This window comes from Medicago truncatula, chromosome 1 (genome assembly GCF_003473485.1).
Source record: "Medicago truncatula cultivar Jemalong A17 chromosome 1, MtrunA17r5.0-ANR, whole genome shotgun sequence".
Classification (NCBI taxonomy): Eukaryota; Viridiplantae; Streptophyta; class Magnoliopsida; order Fabales; family Fabaceae; genus Medicago; species Medicago truncatula.
This window is the reverse complement of record NC_053042.1, coordinates 31,621,156-31,641,635: the sequence shown is the minus strand read 5'-3', so window position 1 is coordinate 31,641,635 and position 20,480 is coordinate 31,621,156. Positions and strand designations below refer to the sequence as shown.

Genomic DNA, 20,480 nt, shown 5'->3' with positions numbered 1-20,480 from the left:
ATTTTGAAACGGATGGAGTATTTTTTTAGAGGTTTTTAGTTTGTTTTGAACCTTTGAGTCCTTTTATTTAAAAAAATATTTTACATGTAAAAATTAGGTCAATAAAACTAGATATATTTGATAAATATTTTGAATCAAATACATCAATGTTTACTTTGTCTTTATATAGTATAGTATCGGAGGTGTAAAATACCATTGTGACACAATTAAATATAGCTTAAGAAAACACCAAAATACATACATAGTATAGCTTAAAAAAGTTACCGTAAAAAAGGAAAGAAAATGCGTAAATGGCGAGTGATAGCTAAAAAAACGAGTGATGATAAAAAAATAAAGTGCGAAAAAAAAGGAAGAGATGGAGGGAGGAAAATAGAACGAGTCACCCGTATGCGTTTCTCTCTCCTCTCTTTCCAATCCAATATAAGTCCACAATATCATTTCTTCCTCTTTCATTTCACATTCTTCTTCTTCTTCTTCTACACTCTCAATTCAATCAAACAAAGGTACGTTTCAAATTACACGCTTTCTTTCTATGATTCCTATTCTCTTTAGATCTAACAATAGCTAGTTTCTATCATCATAATCCAATTTTTGTAATTGTGAATTTGGAATCGTTCTCGTATGGATCTCGCTATCATCCTACATTCGCAGATCCATAGCTTCATCTTGATTTTCTTCTCTGTTTTTGAATCGAATCAATCAGAGACAATAATGTTGAATCTATTAGATCTTTTGTCTCCCAATATTTGAATCTGCCAAGAAACTCACAACATCCAAATTAAATCGAGAAGCAATTAAATCATCACACTGTATACATTTTTTCTTTTCTTTTCAAATTCACATATAATAACAATGTGAACCTTTCACCTCCTTTATATGCTAGTATTATATCACTTTAGAAGATTAATGATTGTCTGTATTTGATATGGATTTAATTCATTTATACTGTTGTTGTTAATATATTTTACATTGTCAATCAATCATAGTTGTTACATCGTTGTGATTTGTTGACAATGTATAAAAATTAAAACATGGGATTAATTTTCAGAGTACTGTCTATGTAAATGTCAATCAATCACAATCTTTCAATTCTATGACTTTTAAGATATACTCTATGATTAAAGTCAAATATTTATGATCTAAAGGTTATAATATTTTGTACACTATGCATATCAATTAAATCCATATCCATATAATAAATGTTTAAATATGTTTTAGTCTAAGCAATTGGTTTAGTGGTTGAACTCAAGTGGTTAATGAACTTTGGACCTGTTGGGAGTGCCAAGTTCGAACCTTGGCTGATTACACTATCACTGACAGTGCATGTCGTTTCAATCCCTAATGAATTCTATAATATTTGTTGTAAAAGAATAATTTTAGTCAATAATATTTTTTGAAAGACTATTAATACAATAATATTTTGTTTGTTTTGGTAAACAAGAAGTTGGTCGACTATAACTTTTTAAGCAACAGATCAAAGGAGTACTTAGCATTCAACACTTTCTTTTGGGCGGGGGGTTGGGGTGGAGGTGTATGTATGATAGCAGAGTAAATTTTGTGTGTGAATTATTTCCTTTGCATAGTGGTAATGTAAGACATTTTGAGAACTTTATTCATTTCATGTATATGCATACAATAGATATTAAATTACTACCTTAACCTTTACATTCGTTTCATGGATATGTATACGATAGAAATTACTCTACCTTCAAAATCTCTAGTCAATTGTTTTTTTTTTCAAGTCATTTAACATCTAATATATATACTCTTGGTCTTATTCTTTTTTTGGAACATCAGATATGGATACCTTCCTATTCACCTCAGAATCTGTAAACGAAGGTCACCCCGACAAGATCTGTGACCAGGTTTCAGATGCCATCCTTGATGCATGCTTGGAGCAAGATAAAGAGAGCAAGGTTGCCTGCGAGACCTGTACAAAAACTAACATGGTTATGGTCTTTGGTGAAATCACAACCAAGGCAAAGGTGGACTATGAGAAAATAGTTCGTGACACTTGCAGGAGTATTGGGTTTGTGTCTGCTGATGTTGGTCTTGATGCTGACAAATGCAATGTTCTCGTCAACATTGAGCAACAGAGCCCTGATATTGCTCAAGGAGTTCACGGTCACTTGAGCAAGAAGCCTGAGGAAATTGGAGCTGGTGATCAAGGTCACATGTTTGGCTATGCTACTGATGAAACACCTGAACTAATGCCACTCACACATGTGCTTGCCACTAAAATTGGTGCCAAGCTCACTGAAGTTAGAAAGAATAAGACATGCCCATGGGTTAGGCCTGATGGTAAGACCCAAGTTACAGTTGAATACAAGAATGATAATGGAGCCATGGTCCCTATTCGCGTGCACACAATCCTCATTTCAACTCAACACGACGAAACTGTCACAAATGAAAAGATTGCTCAAGATTTGAAAGAGCATGTTATTAAACCTGTCGTCCCAGCTAAATACCTTGACGACAAGACCATCTTCCATCTCAACCCTTCAGGTAGGTTTGTGATTGGTGGACCTCATGGAGATGCAGGGCTCACTGGAAGGAAGATTATTATTGATACCTATGGTGGTTGGGGTGCTCATGGTGGAGGTGCCTTCTCAGGAAAGGATCCAACCAAGGTGGACAGGAGTGGTGCTTACATTGTTAGGCAAGCTGCAAAAAGTGTTGTCGCTTCAGGGCTTGCTCGTCGTTGTATTGTGCAGGTTTCTTATGCAATTGGAGTGCCAGAGCCACTTTCTGTGTTTGTGGACACTTACAAAACTGGAAAAATTCCAGATAAGGATATTTTGGTTCTGATTAAGGAGAACTTTGACTTCAGGCCTGGTATGATTGCTATCAACCTTGACCTCACAAGAGGTGGCAAATTCAGGTACCAGAAGACTGCTGCTTACGGGCATTTTGGACGTGACGATCCTGATTTCACATGGGAGACTGTGAAGATGCTCAAGCCCAAGGCTTAATGGAGTTATGGTATTTTCAGAGGTGGTTATTTTATCATGGTAATCATCTTTCTGATTTTGGGTTTGAAATGATAATAAATGAGCTTCACCGAGTATATTATACATTATTTGAAAGTTATGTTGTTTTTTTCAGCTTAGATGAGAAATGGGAGCAGATATGTGCTCTCCTAGGTGTGGACCGGAGGCTTTGGCACAATAGGAGCATCCAACATTAACTACCACTTTTGATTTTGGTTTTACTTGTTTAAATTTCATTACTGTTGCTGGTTTTTGTTTTCATCATTCTGCTATTATTTTCTCGCAACCGACTTGTGTGGTTGGTGTAAACTTAGAATATCATTTGTTTTCTCGCAACCGACTTGTGTGGTTGGTGTAAACTTAGAATATCATTTGTATTATTCTTTTGTATTCATATTTACTTAATATATTGTTTTTCATATAGAAAAATTTCCTGCTGGCTCTAGTTTCTGATGGAAAACTGCAAAAAAATAGGGTCAATTAATCTGGCACTCACAAATTTATGATGGCATACAATTATGAAATATTATTACATTATATACAGAGAGATTGCAAATATAACATTTGACTGAGATGAAACAAGATTACCCTTGAGCGAAGTATTTCATTAGAGATAACAGATAGATAATGCGCTGTAAATGAATTTTGTTCCAATTCGTGAAATTGTTTTTCATACTTCAAATCATTTGTAAAATATGTAATGAATCGTCCCTCTCATTTCTTAAAACAATCAAATATCAATTTTAAAAATAAAACCATAAACTATGGCGAAAATTACGTCATCCTCCCCTTATTTTTGCTAAGCACAAACCTCCCTTATTTCTTAGATAATTCACTTGTGAAACCCCTTTTGCTAACGCGTTAATTACTTTTTCTCTTGACACTGTTACCTATCATCGTAACTTTCTCAGTTTGAAGAGGTTGGCCACGACTTCTAAGAATGGTGTTGTTCCTAGTTACTCAGCTTCCTACGAGTTCCTTGTTGGAACACTAGTGTATAATGGAAAAAAAACTTGGAGTATACTAGTGAGTTTGTGGAGCCTTTGGAACGTAAGCACAAGGATGGAGAAACTAGTGTAAAGTGTGAATTGAAATTTTTATGTCCCACATCGGGTAGATCACACACTCTAGTAGAAATCCTCCTTATAAATTGAGAGTTCGGGAATAGTATTCTTCACTCAAAAACTGAGAATCGAAAACTCTTCTCTCGTTTTCTCTCTTCTCCCTCCCGCGGTTTGTGTTGACGAACCGTTCTTTCTTTCCCCCTTCTTTGGTTTATCGAGTGGTCTACGTACCATATTAGAGTGGTTTTTCGAAACTTTTCGAAAACCATATTGAGGTGTTATTCTCGAGCGATTTCTGGCAGTGCAGTCTTTAATCGTACAGTTAGAATCTGGGCTGTTTTATCCTGGAGACGACGCTGTTGCTAGTCTACCTTGCACAACTTAGGTAGTGCCGCGAAACGTCTTAAAGAAAGCGACCTGGTCGTGACTCACCCCGGTAATAGTTTCAAAGCTCTGTCGTAATTTTCAAATTACAAAAACAACATTTTTAAGACGTTTCGAATACGATACGATGAGTTCTGAAAAGTTTACCGCGGTTTCAGCTTATGACTTTAACAAACCGTTTCTGTTTACGGGTAGCCACTTCAAACGTTGGCAGCAAAAGATGTTGTTCTTCTTGACCACTAAAAAGGTTGCCTACGTTTTGAAGGACGCTATGCCTGTAGCACCTACGAGTTCGACTCCTGCTGGAGCGAATAACAACGGTAAGGCAGCAGACCCTACTGCTGCTGAGAAAGCTGAACCTGAGAAAGCTGACCAGATAAATAGCTAGCCATAGATATTGCTATATGGAAGGAAAATGACTACCTCTGTAAGAATTATATTCTTAATAGACTCACAGACCCTCTGTATGATTATTATAGACTCTGTGATACTGCTAAACAATTATGGGAAGCACTTCAGAAGAAGTATGATACTGAAGAGGCTGGTGTTAAGAAATACGCTGTATGCCGCTATCTGAATTTCAAAATGAGTGATGATAAGTCCGTTGAGGCACAATCACATGAGCTGCAACAAATTGCTCACGAGATCATAGCTGAAGGGATGACACTTCCCGAACAGTTCCAAATAGCTGTGATTATTGATAAGCTGCCTCCTGCCTGGAAGGACTTCAAGAGTCTTCTTAGACATAAAACTAAGGAGTTCTCTCTTGAAAGTCTGATCACTCGCCTTCGTATTGAAGAAAAAGCGAGAAAGCAGGACCAGAATGAAGAGGTGTTTGTTGTTTCTAACAACAACACTAAAAAGAAATTTGTAGGTGCTGTTATGAAGCCTGCTGGCAAAACATTTAAGAATCAGAACCGCCCTATGAATAAAAATTCCAACAGGAATAAGACTGGGAACAATCCAAGACCCCAGATTCAACAGCCACCAAAGAATGATGCTGCTCCACCTTTCAACTGTTACAATTGTGGACAAGCAGGTCATATGGCACGCAAGTGCAGAAACAGAACCAACCGACCAGCACAGGCTCACATGGCTACTGCTGCTGCACCTGATGAGCCCTATGTGGCTATGATTACTGAGATAAATATGATTGCAGGTTCTGATGGTTGGTGGGTGGACACTGGTGCTTCTCGCCATGTCTGCTATGATAGAGATATGTTCAAAACATATACTGCTTGTGATGATCAGAAGGTGTTGCTGGGAGACTCCCACTCCACTGATGTTGCTGGAATCGGAGATATAGAGCTGAAGTTCAACTCTGGAAAGACTCTGATACTGAAGGATGTGCTGCACACTCCTAAAATTAGGAAGAATTTAGTTTCAAGCAAAAATAAATAAAGAATCACATAAATCACTAACCAGAATAACTGAACCTTTTGAATTAATTCATTCTGATTTATGCGAATTAGATGGAAACTTGACTAGAAATGGAAAAAGATATTTCATCACTTTTATAGATGACTGCTCGGATTACACACATGTGTATTTAATGAGAAATAAAAATGAAGCGCTTGAAATATTTAAACAGTATGTAAAAGAAATTGAAAATCAATTCAATATTAGAATCAAGCGTTTTAGAAGTGACAGAGGTACTGAATATGGATCACATACATTCAATAAGTATTATAAAGAACTCGGAATTATTCATGAAACAACTGCTCCTTATTCTCCTGAAATGAACGGTAAAGCGGAAAGAAAAAATAGAACGTTTACCGAATTAGTAGTTGCAACAATGCTTAATTCCGGAGCAGCGCCTCATTGGTGGGGAGAAATTTTATTGACTGTTTGCTATGTGCTAAACAGAGTACCCAAAACAAAGAACAAAATTTCTCCATATGAAATTTTGAAGAAAAGACAACCAAACTTGTCTTATTTTAGAACATGGGGCTGCCTAGCCTATGTAAGAAAACCAGACCCCAGAAGAGTCAAACTAGCAAGTAGAGCCTATGAATGTGTATTCATTAGGTATGCCTTAAATAGTAAAGCCTATAGGTTTTACGACCTGAAATCTAAAACGATCATAGAATCAAATGATGTTGACTTCTACGAAAATAAATTTCCCTTTAAGTCAGGAGACAGTGGGGGTAATAGTGGGGGCACCGATAACTCAGTTCTTGATCAACCTTCTGAAATCATAACAAGCAATGAAAACATCGAAAGAGATGTTATAGAACCTCGTAGAGGTAAGAGAGCAAGAATTGCTAAAGAATATGGCCCCGAATATGTGGCGTATACTATAGAGGAGGATCCATCAAGCATCAAGGAAGCTCTGTCTGCAATTGACGCTGATTTATGGCAAGAAGCTATAAATGATGAAATGGATTCTCTAATGTCCAACGAAACCTGGCACCTAACTGACTTGCCTCCTGGATGCAAGACTATAGGTTGTAAATTGATCTTGAAAAAGAAACTAAAACCTGATGGGTCAATCGACAAATACAAGGCACGCCTTGTAGCCAAAGGTTTTAGACAAAGAGAAAATGTAGATTTCTTTGACACATATTCGCCTGTAACTAGAATCACGTCCATTAGGGTACTAATCTCTTTGGCAGCCATCCACAATTTGATAGTACACCAAATGGATGTAAAAACTGCTTTTTTAAACGGTGAATTAGAAGAAGAAATCTACATGGACCAACCTGAAGGTTTCGTAATCCATGGACAAGAGAACAAAGTTTGTAAGTTAGACAAATCTTTGTATGGTCTAAAACAAGCCCCGAAACAATGGCATGAGAAATTCGACAATCTTATGATTGAGAATGAGTTTAAGGTGAATGAAAGCGACAAGTGTATTTATTCCAAGTACGAAAATAACACTTACACGATCATATGTCTATACGTAGACGACTTACTCATATTTGGTTCAAACCTTAATGCCATTAAAGATGTGAAATCATTGCTGTGCCACAACTTTGATATGAAAGACCTAGGAGAAGCAGATGTAATTCTTGGAATCAAGATTACTAGAACTGATAATGGAATTTCCTTGAATCAATCTCACTACGTTGAGAAGATCTTAAGGAAATATAATTACTTCAATTGTAAACCTGCGAGCACACCTTGTGACCCAAGTGTGAAGCTATTTAAGAACACTGGAGATAGTGTTAGACAAACTGAATATGCGAGCATCATTGGCAGTCTCAGATATGCCACTGATTGTACTAGACCCGACATCGGCTACGCCGTGGGACTATTATGCAAGTTTACGAGCAGGCCAAGCATGGAGCATTGGCAAGCTATCGAAAGAGTCATGAGATACTTGAAGAAGACCATGATTCTAGGACTGCATTATCAGAGATATCCTGCAGTGCTTGAAGGATACAGTGACGCAGATTGGAACACCTTATCAGATGATTCCAAAGCGACCAGTGGCTATATATTTAGCATTGCTGGAGGAGTTGTTTCCTGGAAATCCAAGAAACAGACCATTCTGGCTCAGTCCACAATGGAATCTGAGATGATAGCACTAGCTGCTGCTAGTGAAGAAGCAAGTTGGCTAAGATGCTTGCTATCTGAAATCCCTTTATGGGAGAGACCGTTACCAGCTGTGTTAATTCATTGTGATAGTACCGCGGCTATCGCAAAGATTGAGAATCGTTATTACAATGGTAAGAGACGACAGATAAGACGAAAACACAGCACGATAAGAGAATATCTTTCGAACGGAACGGTAAGAGTAGATTTCGTACGAACAAATGAAAACTTAGTTGATCCTTTGACGAAAGGACTAAACAGAGAGAAAGTTGCAAATACATCCAGTAGGATGGGACTAATGCCTATTGATCATAAGTGATGGAAACCCGACCTAAATGACTGGAGATCCCAAGAACTAGGTTCAATGGGTAATAACAAATCACAAGTGATAGAACATGCTATGAGAACGCATGATCCTGCAGTGACCGAAGGTTGAGATAATAGAAACTCTTAATGAGATCTATACTCCTTATGGAGTGAAGTACATAGCTACAGGAGTACTTCTGATAGACTCACCTATACGTATGTAGAACTGAGGCCGGTTCTTATGGAATTTCGAGGCAGAATTCCTAGAGCATTCGTTAAAACTGGGATAGACGTGCAAGGCCATTAACGCACAGGCTTTTTAGAAAACACCTAAGAAAAGGTTGTGTGTGGGTCCTATGTCTGAGATAGAGTTCAATGCTGTAAGCAACTCTTGTTAATCGGAATACTACTCACTATGCAAAGGTTCAAGTTGTTGCCGACACCTTTGTTTACTAGCAATCTTTAAGAAACGTTTAAAACGTAACTTTCGAAACCAATTTTGAATTCAAGTGGGGGATTGTTGGAACACTAGTGTATAATGGAAAAAAAACTTGGAGTATACTAGTGAGTTTGTGGAGCCTTTGGAATGTAAACACAAGGATGGAGAAACTAGTGTAAAGTGTGAATTGAAAATTTTATGTCCCACATCGGGTAGATCACACACTCTAGTAGAAATCCTCCTTATAAATTGAGAGCTCGGGAATAGTATTCTTCACTCCAAAACTGATAATCGAATACTCTTATCTGGTTTTCTCTCCTCTCTTCTCCCTCCCGCGGTTTGTGTTGACGAACCGTTCTTTCTTTCCTCCTTCTTTGGTTTATCGAGTGGTCTACGTACCATATTAGAGTGGTTTTTCGAAACTTTTCGAAAACCATATTGAGGTGTTATTCTCGAGCGATTTCTGGCAGTGCAGCCTTTAATCGTACAGTTAGAATCTGGGCTGTTTTATCCTGGAGATGGCGCGGTTGCTAGGAGACGGCGCGGTTGCTAGTCTACCTTGCACAACTTAGGTAGTGCCGCGAAACGTCTTAAAGAAAGCGATCTGTTTCAAAGCTCTGTCGTAATTTTCAAATTACAAAAACAACATTCCTTAAGATCAATTCAATAACTAAGGAAAAATTGAACCGTCTACTAACTCGATTAATTCAAACAATACCATTGTCATATTCTTTCATTTGATGTGTTGTTAATTTTCTTAACAATGTTTTGATCTTAGGTTTTATCATGCAAAATGTCTACATAGTTCAAACAAGGGTTATTTGGATATCCCTTTCATTCAAAATTATCAATATCACCCTAAATTACGACAGAGTTGAATCCTGCAAGAATTACAAGTTTGTCTATTGATTTGTTGAGATGTAGTTATTCCGAAGAATTCACCTAAGATGTTTGCTTATAATCAGTCTTGCAATTTGGGTATGGTTGTGGTAATTCAGTCATTTCAAGTGATAGGGTTGAGAGGATAAAAGACACATGAAAGAGTGTTATAGGCAACTTCATATGCTGGGGAAGTTGCTTTGCTTGATTCACATCCTTATCTCAAGCAGATAGTTATTCAAGTTGAAGAACGAGGAATATCAATTTCAGAATAACGTGTTTTTTTTTCCTTCACTATAACATAAGATAGGCGGATTTAACGTCAGATGTGAATGATTTTTATTTTTATGAAAATAAAAGGGGTGCTGGTTGTATTTACATGAACCTCAGGGGAGGTTAGTGTAGTTTTCTCTAAACTATATCATGAATTAACATATGTAGCGGTTAGTCGATTACAAATATTGTTTGTAAGTGCCTAAGTGGTATTTAAGGACAGCATTATTTTATACACATGTGTGAAGATTAGCAGCAGTTGTCGGGGTCTCGGGCTCCTGTAAGTTTCAACCTGCGTTTCTGTTCTGCAAGTGCTTTTAATTTGTTACCAGTTGCCATCAGAAGCAAATTTTTCATGTGCTGCCTTTGTTCCTTTGGACTTGACGTTTTCGACAAAGATTCCTCGAAGGCATGTAAATCACGAGAAGTAATAAATGGGAGAGACTGCAAAACCTAAACAAACAAAAAATGAATGCATGTCAGTAAAAATATGTACGCAAAACCTAAAATGATATTGCTCAATATTCAAGGTCTAGGATTTTAAAGTGTATTCCATAAGGTAAATGCACTAAGAAAAAAAAACTAAGTCACGGAAAATAACTAGCCTTCCTGGGAGCTGGGTGTCTATCACCAAGATATACAAATATCTCTCGACAAATTTCAACTAGATCAGCACTGATTATTGCATTCAACTCGAGCTCTAATCCTTGAATAACGGATGTAAAAAGATCTGTAGAAACGTATTCTACGAGTTTGGTATGGTTTGTTACTGTTGAAAGAACTACCATCGCAGAGCAAAAAGAAGAAATCTTTGTCACGGCTTCACCATCTGTCCATTTAAAAACTTCTAAACACATTCTTAACGTTGGAAGGGCAAGACCTTCATGCTTCAGCAGGAACCTATCACGAGTAAAGACATAATGAGAAGGAAAAAAAAGTATTGAAACTGAAATGAAGCATACATTCCATAACAAGTAGAAAGCATACCCAACCAAAGAGCATGATGCAACTGCATCCAAGCTTTTCACAGAAGACATGTCGAAAGGAATAATATGCCCAGACTGTTCCAAAGAAGGGATTCCAGTATTTAGGGGAGGAGAAGCAATCACAGAGAGGAGTGAACAAATCTGACGTGTTAGATTCCTCAAAAGTGTTTCCTCCATCACCTGTACTTTCAGGTCTGATCCACTAAGAATGCCATGAGTATCAGGAACCTTTGCTCTACCATCTTGCAGAAGACTTGACCATGAACAGCTAAGAGCTTGCTGAACATGATCAAATAATGGGTGCAGAAGCTTTTCCAGCCAAATCTCCCTCATATCGACAGGACCATTTTTAACCAACGGAATCAAAATGCAATGAACAAGTTCCCTCAAATGACTAAACTCCATTGACTGTATATTCTCCATCAGGGCAACTGCAACAAAGTGCACATCCAAGTTTTTGAAAAATGAATCCCCAATGGTTATTGACAAGCCCAGTACATTATATCTATTCATATAGACCATGCATTTAGTAATGTACGGAGATGTAAATAAAGAACAATATTGACAGGGAAGAGCGATAAGATTTGGAACAGAATATAAGTTTTAGATAAAATATAAATATCGGATATGTTTGCTGATTTTGAGAACAATTTTACAGGGACAGCTGACAAATCAAACCAAAAATTCAATCATTAACTATTAATAGCATAACAGCAAAGATTTTTTGAGATTTTTTCCCATTCATATTTGCATTACTACACTGGTGTGTTTTGACAAATCAATATAAATAAAGATATCAAAGTAGCCCTGGTTAATTCAGCATGCCCTAATAGAGGCTGAATTTTTTTGATATGGCTCAAAACTGGCTTAAATAATATTTAATTCATAACTAGATCAAGGCTAACTTATTAGTCCGGCGGGAAGTACTGTGAACAACTGAACATAACGTCATAACCAGTTATATAGCACAGCAAACTTATTAGTCCGGCGGGAAGTACTGTGAACAACTGAACATAACGTCATAACCAGTTAACTGTGATCGTTCAACAACGGATGTTTAAACAAATGCACCTTCAGATGAGGCAAGATGCTTTTGTCAGTAGCTTTTGCTATCCGAATAAATGATGAACAGATATGTAACCTTGCATGCCGAGCACTTGATGTTGATGTCTCCTGCCAAGAGATTATACAACTTTTACTTGCCAGATAATTTTTCTCAATAGTTGAAAGCAAGAATGAAAAAGGGTTGTTAAGGTAACCTTAATTTCAAGTGGAAGAGATGTTAGAAGTTCAAATAGTTTATTGATAACACTGCCAGCTGCATCCGGAGAATACTTCAAAAAGAGACACATTGCATCTAAATAGTGAACAAGTACTTCCACAAGTGCAGGCTCCGTCCATTTCAAGGAAATAAATTGTTGGAGTAAGCCTTCAAGAAACAGTAACAAAAAAAATTACCAAGGTCCAACTAGACAAACTCAAGCAACAAATCTCAAAAACTAACTAAAATAACCTTCAAATGTTCTGCATAATTCTAACTGAACTTCAGCGTTCTCCTCGGCCATATCGTTGGATCCACCGAAAACTGCATTTACAACATTCTCTAAAGCCAAAGGCATGCTTTCGATCGCAGCTAAGTCCTACAATGAGAAAAGCAGAACCAACAACAGTCAACACATTTGTTCAACAAAAAAAAAACAGTCAACACATAAGCATGAAGTGATGGTGAGAAGCTGACATTTTTTAGAGACTAAAATCTAATCGAAAAATCAAATATAATAAACCTGAGACGGCGATGGTGAAAGCAAGAAACTCTTGATTATTGTATCAATTTTTTCAGAAACTTTAGCAGCAGCTATCAGGGGTTTGTACGAAGCAACAAATCTAATCAGCTCCAACTGTTTTTAAGGAATATTACAAAACCATAAGTTTCTAATAATTCATGAAACAGGAGACTCCTCAAGCAATACGTCACCTTCCGGGTACTATAAGTTTCTAATAATTCATGAAACAGGAGACTCCTCATGCAATACGTCACCTTCCGGATACTATCTTACAACTTCAAATACAAATTATGAATAAATTAAGTAACATAGAAAATTCCATACAAGATGTTGCATAACAGAAATTTTTCCGGTAAGCAAAAGGAAAAAACAATATGTATGATAGACAATACTATATGACTTTATATATGCCCATGAGACTTACCAGACTATAACGATACTGGATGAATTGACCCTTGTCCTCAAAATCGTCACTCCACAACTCTGGTGCCACTAAAGAAAGTGCAGTTCCAGGCAGAGTTTTCTCTCTTTTGAGAATATGAAGGAAAGATGTATCCAACATTGCACTACAAAAATCATCACTCAAAAGAGATGTATTCTCTTTTGAGAATGTGAAGAAAGTGTCCTTCTTCTTTGCATTTTCAGAACCGGAGCAACTAACAGATGGACTGTCACAGGCTGAATGAGTGGAACTTCTTGGCTTTGGCGTTAAATCCCTCATTAGCACCTGCAAGTAAACATTTGAGGCAAGAAATGGGAGATATGAAAATATGATGCAAAAGAGAAGAAGCACCACCACAAAGTACTTTTGTAAAACTACAACATACCAGCCAGAATTGCAGGGATTGAAAATGAATTGCAAACTTGTAGTTTTTGAAAAAACCTAGCATCTGAAAGAAAATAAAATGAGATGGTTAAGTCAAATGCAAGATTTACACGTGTTCGTGTAAAATAAAAGTAAATTGAAACAGATTTTTTTTTTCATTCATGCATATGATAGCAACATGAGTTGAACAAAAGAAAATCAACTTGATACTTGGCAAACAAATCATGTGAATTTTTTTGGAAGATCTGTTGTGAAACCAAGATATTCTGTCATTTGCAATTATCTTTTCCACGGAGTTTGATCAGAACTAAAGCCATAAGATATGAGCAATACTGAGATTAAAACAGTATTGCAAAAGAAAAACCAAAACCACATATTATATACCTTATCTTAAGCCAATCTTCCCTAACCTAAGCTGCTCATTATTACAGACTTAGTATTACTATTATACTGTACGTTAATTACCTGTTCTAGGTAGAGTGAAAATACGGCACTATCTCCGGCAATACTTTGCAAGTTAAAGGAACCCAGTGACACCATACTTTCACATATGCATTCAGAAAAATCGTATTCACTCTCATCCATGGAGCCGAGACCTGAACCAGATTTGTGCAAAAACTCTCTAGATATATTCATTAATATTTGAAAGATGTCCCTCATAACTTGGTCAATTTCAGAAGCAGATGCATCAACAGATCTCTTCCTACAATCACAACTCAGGAGATATTTTTCATCAACAAAAATGAAAATAATGTCATCAGAATATATCAATCATTAGAGCCTTGTAATGCAAACCTTGATGAAACAAGTTTGAAAAACTCAGAAGCATGAAGACGAAATTCTGGAGCAGATAGTAGGAAACCACAACTGTTGGGAGTCCACAAAAAACAAGGTCGGAAGGAACAGAAAACCAGTGTGATTATGTAGCAAGAATATTTTACCGAGCTAGATAAGTAAACAACGTAAGATACATACAGATTAATGATACCAGACTTCGCAAGATCAGTCAATGGAGCCCACTCAGCATATGCAATTACTGCATTTAAAGTAGCTGTTACTGCAGCAGCATGCAATTTGGCAACGTCGATCTGTTTTCTACTGGCTTCACTTAGTGCAGCTGTACAGTGTTTTTCTAGTAACTGCACCATGCATCACAACATTTACAATGGTGCTTAACAAAGAGCCTGTATGAAGTTTAGCGTTTAGGGCTAAGACATACAGTGTGTAATAGAGGCAAAGTTTCTGGCAATGATTGAGTTACCCAGCGCAAAAGTAGCCTTCGGCGGTCACCTAAAACATCAATATTACAAGGACACATAACATTTCGCATACAGAGAGTTCACTCAAGACTAAATACACATTCAATATTTACAAGTGCAAACAGTCATATTCTGCTAATCTGTGTTATGATTGCAGGCTTCAACTTCTATGTTTTGTATTTTACTAGTACAACTAAGTTTGTCGAATCAAAGGTTTTATTTAGGATCAGGAATGGAAGTAAAAATTGTATCATAACATGGATTGTAAAATCCTACAAAATTCAAAAAACGTAAATAAGGAGAATAAATTAAATCACTAAGCATTTAATTAAATTCAAAACATAAAATGCCTTATATGAAAAACTATTTTCATTAACTTCATCCATTTGTTTTATTACTTCGTCTCACCTAGCCTTATTCAAACGAGTTTAACTCTTCCCACTAGCTGAAAAGGAAAACTTAAATGGATTCAAATCCCTGGCCCATAAAACCCTAATCTCAGTTCTAATCTAAAGTAAAAAAAAACATGGCAAAGAGAAACACAATAAGTGGCTACATGTGGATCTCAGCGGTGGAGGTCTAAAGTTCATATGTCCAGCAACAAGAGGGGAGCTTGCAAGCGGCAGTAACACTTATGTGATAAAACTTAAGAGATCACAAACCTTCTAAGTCCTCGTTGTGAACTGTAATGTCCTCAGAAAGCCACCGCAGCATCATTGAAACCAACTCAGCCTGTATGTTATTTCGAATCATAAAAAAACAGTGTATAGAAATAGAATAAAGCAAACATGAAAATGAGCGAAAACTTGAAATTTACTTGTATTGGACCCTTGCTGGATAGAGTAACCAAAGATTGGAAGCATTTCTTCATGCCATAATAGAACAAGACCCTCTCTTCTAACTATCTGTGAAAGTAACACAAACCAAATGTAATTTATACCAAGCGAAATTGCAAATGTGACAGAATAAGAAGCAATGTCTGACTTTTAAGAGTCCAGTCTTCACAAGGATCTGCAATCTCATACATTAAATCAATGGAGAGTTTCGCAAAGTTTTTGTGCTCTTTCGGGCTTAATTCCTCCCACTTTAACCGCACCAAATGCTGTAAACAAAGATATATTCTCACGTAAGACACAAGGAGAATATGTATGATCGAATAAGCAAGATAAATCTCCTACAAAAGGATGTAGTAGCAGCATATGAACTTGAACCTGCAGCATCTTAAAAGCATGCAACCGGATTTCAGATGACCAATTCTTTTTCACCAGAAGGAACAATGTGGTCGGTAATGTCCGTATATCACCACTTGCTTTCATCTGAAGAAAATTTAAATAGATTATTAGTCTTAAGCAGATATTAATTCCGATGTAAGGTAGCAACACTACGAGAATACCACAAGTACTAGTAAGCAGTAGCAATAAAATTGATATAATGTAACATCAAATACTATAGAAATTGTTACATGAGTTTGGATTTCATCCCAAAAGTTAGCTCAGAGGAAGAGGCTGCTCCCACACACATTTATACATCAAACAACCCGGAAACTGAGTAATATGGGACTTCAATACCCACCATCACGCCTAATAGTAACATGGGTTCTATGTCCAACAACAACAACAAACAAGTCTTTTTCCCACTAAGCGGGGTCGGCTACATGGATCAAATTACGCCATAATGTTCTATCATACCCCCTCTAGGTCTTCCTCTGCCTCTAGTGATCTGAACATCCTCCATCTGATCTACTCTCCTTGCTACATAATCTAGGTCTTTTCTCTACATGTCCAAACCACATAAGCATGTTTTCCACCATCTTTTCTACTATAAGGTGTTACCCCATCTCTCTTTCTAACATGGTCATTTCTAATCTTATCTCATCAAGTCTTACCACACATCTCAACGCAACATGGATCCTACGTCCAATTTGCAATATTTAACTTGGCTTTGATACATGTTAAATGGGTTTGGGATCTAATCCCAAAACCTAGCTCAAGAGATGAGGGCGTCAAAACGCATTGAATCCAACGGCCCTGGAACCCGAGCAGGCTCGACCTTGGGAGAGTGCAAGGTGCTCAACCAAGCTGGGCCTCCAAAAACTACGGACCACAAAAAAATTAAGTCTAATACCCACCCCCCACTTAAATTAAAAAAAATATATATGTTACTTCTTTTTCTTTCTTTAGTACACGTTTGAGTTTTTTCTAGACTCTAGTTCTCTTTTTTGAACATAAATTTGATGCTATCAAACCACCCCCAATTTGTATAATCACTTAATCAGTCAATTTGGAAAGCTATTTCATCGAAAGAATCACAACAATCATTTCATTTTCGCATAAACCATTCGTTTTTCCCTTTTCCACCACGGAAGAGTGACAATCCAAACGACACTGTTAGGTAAATTTCACCTCTCCTTCACTTAATTTTATTTCGTTTCATGTTTAGAAGTTATTATGATTCTGATTTTTTAACAAAGCTTAACTACACACAAAAAAAATTCATATGAACGGTCTTGAACCCGAGCAATGTGGGACTACAAACAACTTGAATAGGAATATAATAATAACAAATGATGAAACTGTTTGGAAAAGATTATCAAGTAAACTCTATCTGCTACTACCATGTCATGTACATGTGAATGAACATTGAATGTGCGTTGAGAGCGGTGGATATGGCTTCAGCCACATTGTTGACATTCACACTATCCTCCTTCATTTGTTTTTTGAAACACGTAACTATTAATTCATTTCGCACCACTCTGAGAGTGAGGAGGGATTCATTCGCTTTTTGTCAACACAAAGTCTCGTTGGTTGCATTTCTTATTCTTTGTAATTGTTTTAGACTGAATTGATTTTGGAGTAAATGAAATGAAGTTGCCTCTACAACAATCTTTCGTGTATCTTTATCTTCTCAATTCAATGACATGAAACAATTGAATCACCAGCACCATTCATATCACTTACAAGATTCAAATTGCCAATTGATTTGGAGTATAACATCTTGCGGAGATATTGGTAATTTTGAATAAAAGGATATTCAAATAAAAAACTTTTTAAATGTTTGTAGAATGTTTGATCTACTCATATTTGGATTCAACAATGAAAGTTTGTACTCGTTAAATGTTGATGGAAAACTCTAAAAAAAGTTAACCGAAAATTTAACAATGTTAGGAGAGGAGGGAGGTGTTTGTCTATTTGATAAAAACTCAAGGGAAGTTAGTGTAAATTTTAAAATTATAGTGGATGTCAGTGTCATTTTAATAAACCTTAGGAGAGATGGATGTAATTTTTCCTAAAGTTTAACCAATAATTATTTTAAGAATGGAATTCGCAAACAATTCGTTCTTAGATAGAGGCGTGGAGCTCAATAACCATTTAAACTGAATTATTTGATTATGTAGTGGTAATCTTGTTCTTCTTTTTTTGTTACCAAAAGCCTTTTCCATTTTGTTGTTTTAAATCAAATAATAAAAAGTTATTAATTATATATGCAAGTTTAATTCAACTGATAAAAATGTCAAAAATTATGTTGGACGTTGTGATCAGGTTCCAATCCTGACCCATCGACTTATGTGTGAGTTTCAATAGTTATTTTTTATTTCATTTATCTAAAAAAAAAAAAAACATTAATTATGGCGTTCCAATACATCATGTATTGGTTAGGTCTTGCGGCCATGAGCTCATGCTCACTAGTTTGATCCTTCATGTTGCAACTTTTAGTTTTTTTTTTTTAAATAACCTGATCCATGCTTTGATTTGTTCGATTCACCAAAATCTACGATTCATCGTATTTTTCAGTTTCGTCTAGTTTTCAACAATTCAATTGCTTAACTGATCCACAATTTGATCAAATCATACTCTTCCGGTTCGACCGGTCGGTCTGATTCTTACAACACTTTTTGTAAGTGCTTGTGTTCTTCGTTGTTATACCCTTCTCTCGCGCATACCTTTTTTTCCCTCTTCCGTTTAAAGTTAGGGTAGATTAGATCATCCCTAATAGGGAATCTTATCTACGTAACCATGGTTAGGGATGGAAAAACGGGTTGTCCCACCTCCGCTTTTAATCAATCGAAAATAAGGTAAGGCAGGTCGAGCCAACTTCGATGGTCGGGTTCAAATTGTCACCCACACCCCTTAGCAAGTTGGTAGGTTGATGAGTCGGCCCGTTAAACATATTGTTTTTTTCATTCATATGAATCATAAAAGTTCATAATTTTCTATTGTTATTGACAAAATAATAAAATATTTTGAATTATTCGCATGATTTATTGTTGTTATTAAAAAATTCTTAAGGAAATACTTAAGAGTAGCAAATAGAGTTTTAAAACAATTACACATGATTATATAACATTGTTTGGAAAAGACTATCAAGTAAACTCTCAAATAAAGTATTCACATGATTACGTGTTGTAATTCTCATAATTTCGCAATAAAAACAATTTCCCTTAAAACTAATTTGTAGGTTGGCCCACCCCGTCTTGTTTTTTCAGAGGGTTAAACGGAACATACCAATTTAAGAGACCGAGTTCAAAACCTCAGCTCATTCCATCTAAATAGCGAGTTAAACGGCTCAGTCCGATGGACTCAATCCGTTTTGCAACCCCTAACCATAATGCCCAATAAGTACAACACAACGCGCACTCAAACAATTTCAATCAAACTTTACATATTTTCCAACCAAACCCGAATTACTAAAACTCATTTCCTTTAAAAATCAGTGGGTTAACACAAAAAACAGTATTTAATTACCCAAAAGACAAATTATTTAAAACTCACTATATATCCCTTAAAAATCAAAAGATAATGGATTATGACATGTTTAATTAAAAAATACTATTATGTTAGAATTAAACTAATTTTAACTTTCTTTTATCTTCTTCAACCATCTATAAAAAGTGATTATGATCAACTTTTGGCGCTAAAATCACCAATCTATATTGTTTTCTTTCTTTCTTTTTTTTTGTCAAGATTCTTTTCTTTTATTTAGACAAGTATTTTTGTGTATATATAGTTTTCATGTTCTCATTTTGTCATCTTAGTGTGGTACATTGGTTTTGTTTGTTGTGTTATTTTAATTTTATGTCTTGCGGCGGTATTAGTTCGATTAAAATCGACAAAATAACTTTGATTCGGTGCAAATAAATCAATGATTTTGACGTCTTTAATGTTACAAATATGAAAGTATGAGTTTTGTCATATTAATAGTTCTATCACTTTGTAGATATTTTATCGTTGTATATTATAACATAGGTGTTGTGTGTTTTCGTAGAATCATATTTTATAGTTTCAACAATTATTTATTTATTTTCAATCAACGTATTATACTAATTTGAATGAATGCCACTAATTTATTATTCACCAGAAAAAAAATCCACTCTTTTAGTTAAAAAAAAATGTAGTATCATTTATTTATTAATGCAAACGCGACCAAAATGATTGCAATTGTAATTATTATTATTGTTATTTGAGGAGTGATGGTAACACTTTTTTTTCAATACACTCTTTAACACTCATTCTTTTATCGGTGAAAATGAATGTAGGTTCCACCATATTATGTGGGTCTCATTTCTAAAGTGTAAGATCTACTTTTATTTACCAAGAGTAAATGTTAAAGAGAACATTGAAAAGAGAAAAAGAAATTAAACCGAAAGAAAACTAGAAAATACTACTCTATAGCATAGAAAGTTCCATTTGCATCAAATTTTAGGAGATGCAAAAGATCTTCGAGAGGGGAGCATGGTAAGACAAATTTGTATCTAA

At 35.9% G+C, this 20,480-nt stretch overlaps 2 protein-coding genes across 5 annotated transcripts; one reads left to right on the top strand and one right to left on the bottom strand.

Annotated features, from left to right (window-relative positions):
- Window positions 1–333: 333 nt before the first annotated feature.
- LOC25483956 (S-adenosylmethionine synthase 3) lies at window positions 334–3,419 on the top strand. 4 transcript variants are annotated; one of them, XM_024778267.2, is made up of 3 exons: window positions 334–503; window positions 1,798–2,994; window positions 3,111–3,419. In XM_024778267.2, exon 2 carries the CDS (start codon window positions 1,800–1,802, stop codon window positions 2,970–2,972), a length of 1,173 nt encoding a protein of 390 aa, XP_024634035.1. In that variant the 5' UTR covers window positions 334–503; window positions 1,798–1,799; the 3' UTR covers window positions 2,973–2,994; window positions 3,111–3,419. The 4 variants fall into 4 exon arrangements, with proteins under 4 accessions (XP_024634035.1, XP_013468134.1, XP_024634022.1 ...); XM_013612680.3 differs by having other exon boundaries at window positions 3,106–3,419; XM_024778254.2 differs by having other exon boundaries at window positions 1,798–3,011.
- Window positions 3,420–10,121: 6,702 nt separating this feature from the next.
- Window positions 10,122–15,698, bottom strand: LOC25483955 (protein HASTY 1). The gene is made up of 15 exons (XM_039830853.1): window positions 15,545–15,698; window positions 15,390–15,459; window positions 14,688–14,758; window positions 14,444–14,607; window positions 14,264–14,335; window positions 13,934–14,171; window positions 13,470–13,532; window positions 13,067–13,369; window positions 12,643–12,756; window positions 12,372–12,498; window positions 12,118–12,287; window positions 11,907–12,031; window positions 10,860–11,363; window positions 10,478–10,772; window positions 10,122–10,325 (listed from the first exon to the last, which is right to left on the bottom strand). The coding sequence occupies exons 1-15, from the start codon at window positions 15,596–15,598 to the stop codon at window positions 10,122–10,124; spliced, it is 2,574 nt and encodes an 857-aa protein (XP_039686787.1). The 5' UTR covers window positions 15,599–15,698.
- Between the last annotated feature and the right edge of the window lie 4,782 nt (window positions 15,699–20,480).